The 13,292-nt window shown below is 42.4% G+C and overlaps 1 protein-coding gene across 2 annotated transcripts in view; it reads left to right on the forward strand.

Moving 5' to 3' along the window:
- The window catches only part of NTPCR (nucleoside-triphosphatase, cancer-related), a 175,361-nt gene that overhangs the window by 154,748 nt on the left and 7,321 nt on the right, over positions 1 to 13,292 (forward strand). The window contains exons 4-5 of one of the 2 annotated variants that reach the window (XM_077486577.1): positions 11,420 to 11,629; positions 12,243 to 12,380. In XM_077486577.1, the coding sequence (XP_077342703.1) occupies positions 11,420 to 11,629; positions 12,243 to 12,341 (309 nt within the window). In that variant the 3' untranslated portion in view covers positions 12,342 to 12,380. The remainder of the gene's footprint in view (positions 1 to 11,419; positions 11,630 to 12,242; positions 12,381 to 13,292) is intronic. The other variant, XM_077486578.1, reaches the window with a different exon arrangement.

Here is a 13,292-nt window from a genome sequence, read left to right on the forward strand (position 1 = left end):
TTTTTTTTTTTTTTTTTTTTTCGCTTTATAAATGCATTTATTGCTGAAGCAGATTCTAGACATGGTAAAGATGTGCCACTTTACAGACAAGAAGACTAAGGGGACGCCCCAGGCACTATATTGGAAGGATTTTTTAATTTTTATATGCTCTGGTCCTTAAAATACAATTATTTCCCATATATATTAATCCAATAATCCCCTTATATAACATCCAGTCTCCCCTGTTAACACAAATTTACAACCAGTGCAACTGAAAAAAAAAAAAAAAAAAAGGGAAAACATGCCAGGAAGGGGGGGGGGGGGTAGGAGACAAACTTATATCATCACAATAGGGTAATTATCAAACACTTTTTCCTTTTATCCCTCCCTCTACTCTCCCCCCCCCCCCCCCCCTCCTATTTTCACAATTTCTTCCCTTCCATTCTCCATTCATACCTTCCATTCCTTACTCACATTCATCCCATCTCCCACCATTTTTTCCATAGCCTTTCATATTTCTTATAGTTACCCCTTTTCCTATATATATATATATATATATAATATATTCCTCTTTCTTTATCGTGTCTTTTACCATGTGTGAATCTTTCCTCTGCCATCTATGAGCGATCAGTTTTCTCCCTTGGAATATATATCTGGTTAGTGCTATCTGAGTATCTCCTGTCATCCCTTCCTCTTTCATTAAGCCCAATATACAGGTTTTAGCCTCCACTTCTAACAATGTCCCAAACACCTGGTTTATTTTTCCTATTACTTATTTCCAATATCTATGTAGCCTGGGGCATCAGCACATCATATGTATCAGATCCCCTCTTCTGCCTCCACATCTCTGGCATTCTGCATCCTGTCTTTTCCCAAACATAAATAACTTCAAGGGCATATTATATGTCAAATATAATTGAGATACAATTTGCGAGGGAGACAGTGAAACCTTAGTCCCTAATGCAAAACTCCTCCCCATTGTTCCTCTGTTTTTGGGCCCACATCCTTCTCCCACTTTACCCTATTCCCAAATTCTACCTCTTTCTTGTTCTGCACCCCTTATATAGCCATACATATCGGAAATTACTCCTTTAGTTGTTCTAGTGTTTACTATTTTCCTAAGTAAGGGCATCTTGCTCAACTCTAATACCATCCCTTTAAATTGTGCCTCCAAAGCATATCTAATTTGCAAGTACCTATAAAATGAGCAGTTTGCGACTTCATATTCTTCCCTTATTTCCTGGAATGATTTCAATCTCCCTTCCTTGTACAGCTGTATTAGGTAGTGGATTCCCCTCCGGTCCCGCTCCTCTAAATTTTTATTTTCCCACACTGGGGAGAATTCAGAGAATCCACTATATCCCAACATAGTCTTAACGGATTCCCAACATTTTACCATTAACTGGACATCTAGACCTGAAAGAGTCGGCCTCCACCGCCCCCACAATTGTACCATGAGAGGTATCATTCAACAGGAGCTTATTTCCTACCTCCTGTTCTTCCGATAGGTTGTTTCCCTTCATATACTGTAATTGGGCTGCCAAAAAATAATATCTCATATTTGGTAATGCCAGGCCTCCCATTTCCCTTGGCCTCTGTAACACTTGTAGGCGAATCCTTGCCATCCCATTCTTCCATATTAATTCTCTAAACACACTTTCTATTTTCTTAAACCAGTGCTTAGGAATCCAGACTGGGGAGTTATGTACCACATATAGTATTTGTGGCATCCACACCATTTTGATTAGATTGCACCTACCAGCTACCGAGAGGGGAAGGTTTTTCCATATTCTAATTTTTCGTATCAGCTTTGTCATAAGTGGAACTATATTTCCTGTTATATACTGCCCTGGGTCTCTTGTCATATTCACACCTAAATATTTCATTTGGCTAATTGTTCTTATTTGGGTTACCTGTTGTGGCAATGGTTTCTTTAGGGATCTATTGGCAAAAGCACTGTTTTATCCCAATTAATTTCCAGTCCAGAAAAGTATCCAAATTCTGTAATCGTCCTCATTGCTGCCACCAATGAGGACCTTGTGTCCACAAGAAACAATAGCACATCAACTGCATACATAGCGACCTTTTCCTCTCCTTGTCCCCTTTTAAATCCCTGTACCTCCTGTGACCCTCATAAACCAATGGCTCCATTGCGAGGGCAAAAAGCAGGGGTGACAATGGACACCCCTGCCTCGTCCCCCTCAACTGGATCCAATCAGAACACGCTCCATTTATCCTCCCTTTGCCCTGGGTCCCGTATATAGCAATCTTATCCAATGTACAAACCTAGGCCCAAACTGAAATTCCACCAGGACCTTCCATAAATAATGCCATTCAAGGCTGTCAAAGGCCTTGGTTGCATCAAGGGATGAGATTTCTCTATTTCCCTCATTTTCTGTTGGGATGTGCATGTTTAAATACGTATGTCTTATATTCGTACTTGTGGATCTATCTGATATAAAACCCGTCTGGTCTGGATGCACCACTTTAGCTATTATTTTATGTACTCTTGTTGCCAGTGCCTTTGCCAGGATTTTTACATCGGAGCACAGTAATGATATAGGCCTGTATGAAGTCTCCAGCTGATTTTTCCCTTCTTTTGCCAATACGACTATAGTAGCCCCAGTCATTGATAACGGTAACTTCCCTTCTTCGAAGGCTCCATTGAACACCTGTAAGAGATTGGGTAATAATATAGCCCCACATTTTTTGTAGATCTCTAGCGTCAGTGAAGCCTCCAATCCCTCCCTATCCTCCTCCGTTAGTTGGGGTACTTTTATTTTCCTGAAGAAATACCACATTTCTCCTTCTACATTAGAATTTGAGACCTTATACAATTCCTCATAGTATTTTTTAAATTAATTTGCTATCCCCCCGAGGTAGACCTCTTGATGTTACCTTCCTTATCTAGGACTGCTGGTATAATAGAAGATGGGCTATTTGCCTTGGCTATTAAAGCTAAGATTCTTCCAACCTGTTCCCCCTCTCCATAAAAACTCTGCCTCTGAAATAGCCTTTTTTTTCTCTTCTTTCTCCAGTATTAATCTCTTATATTCTACTTGTTTCTCCACCCATTCCCTATGGCTATCTGTCAGTGCCCTCAAATACCTCACTTCTGCCCACCTTACACTCTCTTGCTACTGTTTCTTTAGCTATTGACCGCTTCTTAACCTGAGATTTTTTTTATCAGTACTCCACTAAGGAACGCTTTCAAAGTATCCCACATTATCCCCACTGTGGTAGACCCTGCATTTATACTTATAAATTCCTTCAAACTAACTGTAACCTCCTCTATATTCTCAATTATCTCTAACCAAAAAGGATTTACCTTCCAATCCCTTCTACTATGACTTATCCCTATTTTTATTGAGAATGTTACCAGTGAATGATCCGAAATTCCCCTTGGTTCATAATCCACCTCTTCTATAATCTTCAAAGCCTCCTCATTGCATAATACAAGGTAGATCCTGGACAAGGAAGAGTGCATCCTGGAGTGGCAGGAGTACTGTTTTACCGTAGGGTACCATCTCCTCCATATGTCTACTAGCCCTGTCTCCTCACAGAATTGGTGTAATGGGCCACTGGGTGCTACATTTCCATGTACCTTCTGTGGAAACCTATCTATATTTTGGTTCATTGTCATATTAAAATCTCCTGCCACTATGAATGACACCCCTGGCTTGTCCACGATAAACCCCCATCAAATCACACAGAATTTCTGTATTAAATGGCGGAGGTATATGCACATTGGCTATCACACATTCTCTATCTTCCATCCTACAAAAAAGAAAAACATATCTTCCCTTGACAACTACCATGCTTTGTCTGCAAGAAAACCCTATTCCAGGATCTATCAAAGTGCTTACCCCTCTTGAAAAGGGGGTATGCATCGAGTGGTATTGTATCTTATATTTCCTGTGTTTTAAAACGCAGGTTGTTTCTTTTTCAAGGTGTGTCTCTTGGAGGCAAAGCATTCCATATCCACTCGTGCTACCTATAGAAAAAATTGCCTGCCTTTTGCTCTGGTCTTTTACCCCCGCACATTCCATAAGCATATTTTAACTCTTTTGGTGAAATGTACAACTTTACTTCTTCCTTATTTTCCATCATTTCATCATTCTTTTAATTATTCTTTTGACAAAATTATTCCTTAATCCTATTCCATATAGCATAATTTTTTGTGTTCTAGGGTATTTTTTTCCACTCTGTTTCTTGTGTTTCCTATCCAGTGTTTTTAGTGATTTCTCCTCATGTGCATCCTCAAAACCTTTACCATGTTTTACTTTACATCCCTTTTAGCCTTATACCCCCCTCCTTCCCATCCCTCATCCTCCCCCCACACGCATTCTTATCATACCTATACCTTCGCATACCTACCCATTCATCCTCACATTTACCCTATTCTCTCCCCACCCCCCTTTTGAGTCGCCTTACTCCCATCTCCCCCCCCCCCATCCCCTCCCACCCCCTTCCTGCCCCTCTTGGGGCCCATTTTGAGAGCTTCCAAGGTGATATGTCTCAAAAAAAAATTTTGCGTTGTTATCCAACTCTGATATTAAAAAAATTGCCTTCATATGTATCAAATGTGTCCAGAAACAAAAATTCCAAATAATATAACACATCTATCCCCTCAACCAACCAAAAAAAAAAGGAGGGAAACAACTCTCAATAAACCCCTTCCTTCCCTCTTACACCCCCGCTCCCATTTCTCTATAAATATATCCATCTCTTATTAGTAGTGAAGAAGAGAAGAAAGAAAGGAAAAGGAGAGAGAGAAAAAAAAAAAACAAGATCAAAGTCTCAAATCGATAAGCTCATTTCTGTCCCGGTTTCTTAATTGTTTAGAGCATGGCAAAAAAGAGAAAAAATATCGGAGAGAAAAAAAGGAAAAAATCAAAATCAAAAAAATAGCCAGTCAACTCCGCAAGCTATGTCCAAATTCAACTTCCTTCCTTCCTCTCCTCTTCATATTTCCTCCCCCTGTTGCATGTGTCGTTCAATTTTTTCCAACCATAATATCACTTCTGTAGGAGTATTGAAGAATCTGGTTTCTCCACGTGCTATTACTCTTAACCACTTGAGACCCGCGCTATAGCCGAATGACGGCTACAGCATGGACCTCCTTTGCGGGACTACGTCTATTGACGTCGTCCCGTGCACGAGCGGCCTGCGCGCCCCCTGAGGGGCGTGCGCAGTGCGCTCTGTGATCGGCGAGTCTATGAGACTCGCCCGATCACCGATCCGAGCAAGGGGTCGATCCCGACCCCTTACCACGTGATCAGCTGTCAGCCAATGACAGCTGATCATGTGATACAATGGAGCCGGTAATCGGTTATTATTCCTCCTCGCGCTGATAGCGCGAGGAGAAAAAAAAGAGCCGATCACCAGCGGCCGTGATCGGGACAACAGTCCCGATCACGGCAGCTTACCAGTGCCTACCTGCCCCCCCCTCGGGAATAAATTAGTGCCCCCCGTAAGTGCCACCCAGCAGTGCCCACAGTGCCACACAGCAGTGCCCACAGTGCCACCCACAATCTGCCTCAACAACGTGCGGCACCCCAGTGCCACATATCCGTGCCCATCAGTGTCATCTACCAGTGCCCAGCAGTGCCACCTATCAGAGCCACCTATCAGTGCCCATCAGTCCCATCTATCAGTGGTACCTATCAGTGCCCCTTAGTGCCACCCATCCGTGCCATCTTATCTGTGCCCATCTTTGCCCATCAGTGCCGTCTTATCTGTGCCCATCAGTACTGCCTTATCTGTGCCTATCGGTGCCACCTTATCTGTGCCTATCGGTGCCGCCTTAACTATGCCTATCAGTGCCCACCATTGCAGCCTATCAGTGCGCCTCATCCGCGCACTTCAATGAAGGAGAAAAATGACCTGTTTGCAAAATTTTATAACAAACTATTAAACATGATTTATTTTTTTATTTTTTTTGCATCTTTTTTTGTTTGTTTAGAAAAAAATAAAACTCCCAGCTGTAATTAAATACCACCAAAAGAAAGCTCTATTTGTGGGAAAAAAAATGATAAAAATTTCATTTGGGTACAGTGTTGTATGACCGCGCAATTGTCATTCAAAGTGCATCAGCGCTGAAAGCTGAAAATTGGTCTGGGCAGGAGGGCGGTTTAAGTGCCCAGTAAGCAAGTGATTAAACACGCCAGATAGAGTAGGGCATAATTAACTTTTAGCTGTTGCAGTCTGCGTTTACATTCTGTAAATTTAGCTCTCTGTCTTTGCAACTCAGGGGAAAAATCTGTGTATAGTGAGATCCTTGTGCCTTTTATATTGTATATTTCTTAGTTCTCTTGCTTTCTGAAGGATAACAGTCTTGTCTTTAACCACTTCAATACCAGGCACTTAAACACCTTCCTGCCCAGACCAATTTTGAGCTTTCAGCACTGTGGCACTTTGAATGACAATTGCACGGTCATGCTTCACTGTACCATTTTTCCCCCCACAAAATAGAGCTTTCTTTTGGTGGTATTTGATCACCTCTACGGTTTTTATTTTTTGCTAAACAAATTAAAAAAATACCGAAAATTTTGAAAAAAATGTTTTTTTTGGTTTCAGCTTCAAAACTTTGTAAATAAGTAAGTTTTCTCCTTCACTGATGGGTACTGATGGGGCTGCACTGACGGGCACTGATAAGACAGCACTGATGGGCACCAATGAAGTGGCACTGATGAGGTGGCATTGATGGGCACTGATATGCGGCACTGATAGGTGGCACAAATTGGCACTGATAGCTGCCACGGATGGGCACTGATAGGCGGCATTGTATTGTATTAAATTGTACCGATGGATGCCATTCAGTGCCAAACAATAATGCATGCCAATCAGTGATGCCCATTGTGGGCACTGATTGGCATCCATTGTGGGCACTGGCATTCCTTGTGGGCACTGACTGGCATCCCTGGTGGTCTAGGGTGGCACACCTGGTGTTGGGCATCCCTGGTGGTCTGGTGGCGTCCCTGGTGGTCCAGTGTGGGCATCCTCGGGGGGAGGGGGGCTGCGCTGATAATCGATCAGCACAGACCCCCCCCCTCTCTGAGGAGCAGCCGATTGGCTCTCCTCTACTCATCACTACTGATCACCGGCTCTTCCTACTTACACTGTGATCAGCCGTGATTGGACACGGCTGATCATGTGGTAAAGAGTCTCCGTCGGAGACTCTTTACCGAGATCGTAGTTGTGGGGTGTCAGACTGACACCCCGCAACAACGATCGCTGCAATGCGTGCCCCCGGGGGGACATCATATGACGCCCGGTCAGGATTTTGAAACCACTTTTCCGCCGTCATTTTGCTATAGGGCAGGCGGCAAGTGGTTAAAGCACAAGAGTTTAATAATTAAGGGCCTTGGCTGGTTTCTTACAGACAATACTCTAAAGGGGACTCTATGTGCCCGTTCGATCGCAAAAAACCTAGATAATGACTCTCCACCAAACAGATCTTTAAACCATGTTTCCATGAACTCTATAGGATTACTTCCTTCACTTTTCTCTGGGAGGCCTAGTACCCTTATATTTTTCCTGCATATCCTGTTTTCCATATTGTCCATTTTATCCATGCACATACTCAGCTGTTCCCGCATCAGCTGCATCTCCTGTTTCATCGGGTACAATTCATCCTCTCATAGAGAATATATAAAAAGCTCAAATCCTAAAATCAAGAGTCCACTTATTATATATAGCAGCGCTTAAACATGCCAGTCTGTTCAGAAGACCTTCATTCAGTGCTCATGAAGTAATGGTGATTGTATACAATTCAGTTTGTGAAAAGGGGAGAGATACAAACAGCTTCCACCTCACGTTCCACCTTTTGTGCTCCAAAACGAGAGCCCCCTTTGGAGATATACTCACCAAACAAATAAGAACAATCGCTTAGAAAATGTGTACTGTGCCTTTTTCCCTGTTTCGATATACCTCAGCAACCACGGACGTCCGCTCTATAGATTAGTCTACTTCCTGGTGCCTTGGTTATTCAAAACTGGGTACACATTTTCTAAGCGATTGTTCTTATTTGTTTGGTACGCATAATTTATTTATATGGGTGGTTCTAATAAAAAGGTTAAAGCAATATCACGCTATGTTGGCACATTCTTTCCTTTTATATGAAAAACACTGAACCTCCCATTATTGAGACATCTAGCGGCCAAGGAGTAATTTGTTTGATACCATGAAGGCTCAAATTCTTTAGATTTTTGGTGAGTGTATCCCCAAAGGGGGCTCTCGTTTTGGAGCACAAAAGGTGGAACGTGAGGTGGAAGCTGTTTGTATCTCTCCCCTTTTCACAAACTGAATTGTATCCAATCACCATTACTTCATGGGCACTGAATGAAGGTCTTCTGAACAGACTGGCATGTTTAAGCGCTGCTATATATAATAAGTGGACTCTTGATTTTAGGATTTGAGCTTTTTATATATTCTCTATGATTTTATGTTATAAATAAGCAGCAGCTACTATTTTTATTCATTTGTATTTTAATTGTTTGTTTAGTGTTTAAGTAGTTTCTACTCACTTAAAGTATATCTCATCCTAAAGCGCTGAGCAGTGTGCAATTGTGGTTAGGGACATAGAATTTTCAGCACGCAGGCTTTGAAACAATTCATCCTCTGCCTGGTTAATTCTCCCCTCCAGAACTGTAGACCTCTTGTATATCATTTTTCAGCAGCAGCACATCCTCCCTTATATGTTTCAATTGGTCTGACAATTCATTTAGAGATAACTTACAATTATTAATCGCAGATAAAATATCCTTTAAGGATGGCTCTTTTTCTGCTACCGAACTTAATACAGCGATACTTCCCTCTGCACCCCTGTTTGAACCTTGTCCACTGTCCAGGGCTATGGGTGCCATTATCACTGGTTCCGGTACCTCCGTTACTACACCCGCTACTGCTGAGACAGCTATTGGCATTGCTGTTTTTATTGATTTAGTTACTGACTTCGCTAATACTTCTGCCACCAAGCCTTGGCTTTTCCTCCCAGCCATCTGTGCTGCTGTTGTAGCCTGCTGCTGTAAATCTCCTATTTGGGTACCTTTCTTGGGTGTCTGATTTGGTGTATGAGCAAAACACTCTAGCTTGGTAGCAGCTACAGCAGCAGCCTGACCTGATGCCGGGCCTGTTTTCTCCTTGAAACTTCGCAGCATTTGTGTTCCATCTTGTGTGGCTGTCTCCTCCAACCCCCTTCACCTGGTCATACCTGGAGTCTGATGTGCACCGTCTTGTGAGGATGCCGCTCTATCCCGCGTGTGTGCCACCTTTCCCCCTCTCTCAGGGGTGCGTGCTTGTTAGCCGCCGCGGGAGAGCTGTAGGGGGGTTCGCAGTACTCAGCGCTGTATCTCCGCTGCTCCGCACTTCGCCGGTCAGCCGTCTCTCAGTGTCTCCTTCTCCTCACCGCATCAGGTGTGGGAGCGAGCGGGAGGTCCGAGCATCGACCTCTCACCTCAGCATTCGGTCACACCCTCCCCCGTTTTTTTACTTTTTGATATAACCCATCCAAAAAATAAGAATTAAAAAAAAAGAATTTCATAAATTTAGACCAATATGTATTCTGCTACATGTTTTTGATAAAAAAAATAAAATAAATCCCAATAACCGTATAGTGATTGGTTTACGCAAACGTTATAGCATCAACAAACTATGGGATATATTTATGGAATTTTTTTATACATTAGTAATGGCAGGGAACAGCGAGACTGATATTGCGGCAGACAATTGGACACTAACAGACACTTTTGACACTTTGCGAGAACTGGTGTCACTAATACAGTAATCGGTGCTAAAAATATGCATTGTCACCGTACTAATGACACAGGCTGGGAAGGAGTTAAACATATAGTGTAAATAAGGGGTTAACTGTGTGCCTAGCCAGTGTTTTTGTGTACACAGTGTGCTTCTTTCATTAGGGGAAGAGATGGATTCTAGTCCTTTCCCCCTTGTCAAAATGGAGATATGCTTTGTTTATATAGGCATATCTCAGTTCTCTGTGTTTTACTGATGATCACTGGAGGACATCAGGTTCCCTACACCCACAAATCAACTTCTGCTGTAAATTAGCACAGCAGAAGAAGCCTGCTGGTGGAGTACGCGTGCCCCCTGCAGGCGGGGGTGCAGGATCACATTGCTTTCTTTGACCTGTTGCTATGAGAAGTCTATCTTCATGTATGCGATTATCACATAAAATGTCAGATGTATATGTCATTTCGTTTAACCACTGCCCGTCCGCCATATAACGGAATGACGTGCAGAAAGTGGATAAGTTATCCTGACTGGACGTCATATGACGTCCAGCAGGGTAAGCCGCGATCGTACACAGCACGGCAATCATTAGTGTGGTGTGTCAGTCTGACACACCGCATCACTGGTCTCCGTAAAGAGCCTCTGACAAAGGCTCTTTACTATGTGATCAGCTGTGGTCCAATCACAGCATCAGGCTTCATGTACACAGGATGTTTTTACAACCTCTCCTGAACGATTTAACTTGGCAGATGGTAACCCACGTTTAAAACGTCAGTTTTCCATGTTTACAAGCGCTTAAAATAAAAAAAATTGTCAAAAATGAAAAATGCCTGTAAACGAAACGCGGCAAAATGTGAGTTACCACATTTAGCCGTGTTTTAGAAGCGATTGGCACTTGAAATGCCTCTAAACTCAGCTTCTGGACCCATGTTTTTTGCATTCCAAAAAAAGCTTCTAAACTCAACTGCCTAGAAACGACTATAAACGACCCTCTGTGCATGTACTGATAAGATAACATAGAGGAGAGTTCAGAGCAGTTGGAAAAAAGCAGTGTACATGAGGCCTAAACAGGAAGGGCCGTGTATCGGCATTTCCTCCACTCGCACTGACAGTCATGAGTAGAGGAGAGCGATCGGCTGCTCTCCTGATGGGGGGGGGGGGGGGGTCTTCACTGATTGATTATCGGAGCAGCCCAACGTGGATGCCCTACCCATGACCACCAGGGTTGCCATTCGGTGCCCAATAGAGGTGCCCATCAGTAATGCCTGCCAGTGCCTCCTCACCAGTGCGGCCCATCAGTGCATATTAGTGCCTCATCATCTGTGCCACCTCATCAGTGCCCGTCAGTGCAGCCTCGTTAGTGAAGGAGAAAACTTACTTATTTACAACATTTATAACAGAAACAAGGAAACTTTTTTTTCTTCTTCTGACTTTTCAGTCTTTTTTTTACTTTAGCAAAAAATAAAAACCCCAGTGGTGAACAAATATCAAAAGAAAGCTCTATTTGTGGGAACAAAATTATACAAATTTAGTTTGGGTACAGTGATGCATGACCACGCAATTGTCATTTAAAATGCGACAGCACTGAAAATTGGCCTTGGCAAGAGGTGGGGGGGGGGGGTGCCCTGTATTGAAGTGGTTAAATAATTAGGCACTTTTGCTGACAACAACTTTGTTTTTCCAACAGCTGAAAACTGGAAATCTGGCACAAAAATCTGTTTGTGTCATAGATGAGATTGGAAAAATGGAGCTCTTTAGTCAGAAATTTATTTCAGTTGTCCATAAAGTTTTGGATTCTGCAAATGCTGTGGTGTTTGGAACCATTCCAGTACCAAAAGGAAAACCGCTTCCACTTGTTGAAGAAATAAGACATCGTCATGATGTTAAAGTGTTTAACGTAAGTGACAGTAACAGCAGCAGTATTTTGCCCATGTACTGACTTTACAGACTGTCAGATTTTTTTGCTTATGTTTTATCCACGTCCTGAGCTGACACTTCATCTCAGATTAAAATCCAGTACTTTTCAGCATAGGCAACATGTAATATGCATTATGCCTCCTCATTGCCTGTTAGAAAAAGTATTAATTTTGCCATGCTGTTAAGGGTCTTTTTGCCTAATCAAGTAAGGGTTAGGAGAATGCAGGATGTGTTCTCCCCTTAAAGTGGTATTAAACCCAAAATCAAACATTTATTATATAGCTGGTTTCCAATTCTTAGATATGATGGCTGTATTTTTTTTTTCTTTTTAAGGCTTTTTTTCCCCCCTTATTTTCATCTGGTGATCCACCCAGTAAGTCTGTTGTTTTTCAACAAAACAGCTATCCCGTGAATGTAGCAGAGTGTTGAGACAAACCATTTACCATTGACGGGGTGCTTTTATTTATTCAAGTAAAATCTTTATCCCAAAAGAAAAAAACGGTTGTTGTAACTGCAGTGTGAGCTGGCATTTGGCATCAATTTATTAGTGTCTCTAAATCTGATAGTACATTTAACAAGGCTGCTGTCCAAAGGTGGCCCTGTGCTTCTTCATCCAGAGTGGGTGCACACTAATACAGGAGCTGTGTTACTGGCCAGATTGCCGGGTGAAAACGGAGGGGAAAAATGTCTGAAGAAAAAAAAGGAATGGGAGGCACCACATCTAATAACTGGTAAGCTGCAATATATTACATTTTTGATTTTGGGTTTAATACTGCTTTAAAGTGGACATGAATGGTCCGCTTTATTTATCAGACTACTCTTCCCCATCAAGAATAGTTGCTTTTATTTAAAAAAATAATAAAAAAAGACATTAAATATACTTACCTTATCCCTGGCTTCCATCTGCGGCACTTAGGAAGAGGTGACCTCATCGTCCTTCTGGCTAGATCCCAAATAGCAATGTTGAGTATCAGATAATGGGCAGATTTTGATACTCATCGTTGCCCAGGATTTTGCCGGAAGCATGTGTTTTGTCATGCCACAGCACAGAAGCTGGGGCAGAGGTAAGCATCAGAAATAACTTTTCTCATTCGTTCATTGACAGACACAGCCTTCTTTATTCATAATGATACGGTTATATCGCCTCCGCAGGAGTAGGACTAGGCAGAACAAAAAAAAAAAAACACTTGGCCACTTCCATGGGCCGTCCTCAGTCAGTATACAACCCCCTTCCTGCTCTAGGTATTCAGTTTAGTATCAAGCAGTAATAGAAGTATAAAAAAAAAACTCCATAGAGGGGTGGGTGCTGTGTGTCATGGTAAGTAAAAAATCCTATTTTCTCATTCGTTCATTGATAGTGTGATGATCCGGAGTGATTAGGTTCAAGTGGTGCATGCAGTTTTCCAGAAACGTGCCACTCCAGACTGCGTTTTAGGGCATGGCAGCACACTTTATTTAAAGGTAACAAAAAAGTTCAAAAACAAACAGCAGATTCCCTCATATAGTCAGAATTACGGGTCCTGCTTCAGAACAAACAGCATTTAGCCTTCCTGGCTAAAAACGCTGCACTCCTGCTCAGGCCTTTCACCTTAGGCCTTGTTTTTTGTAATGCCTAGTCCTACTCCTGCGGAGGCAATATAACC

Source organism: Lithobates pipiens, unplaced genomic scaffold (genome assembly GCF_037356315.1).
Source record: "Lithobates pipiens isolate NorthernLeopardFrog02 unplaced genomic scaffold, aLitPip1_a1.2 Scaffold_18, whole genome shotgun sequence".
Lineage (NCBI taxonomy): Eukaryota > Metazoa > Chordata > Amphibia > Anura > Ranidae > Lithobates > Lithobates pipiens.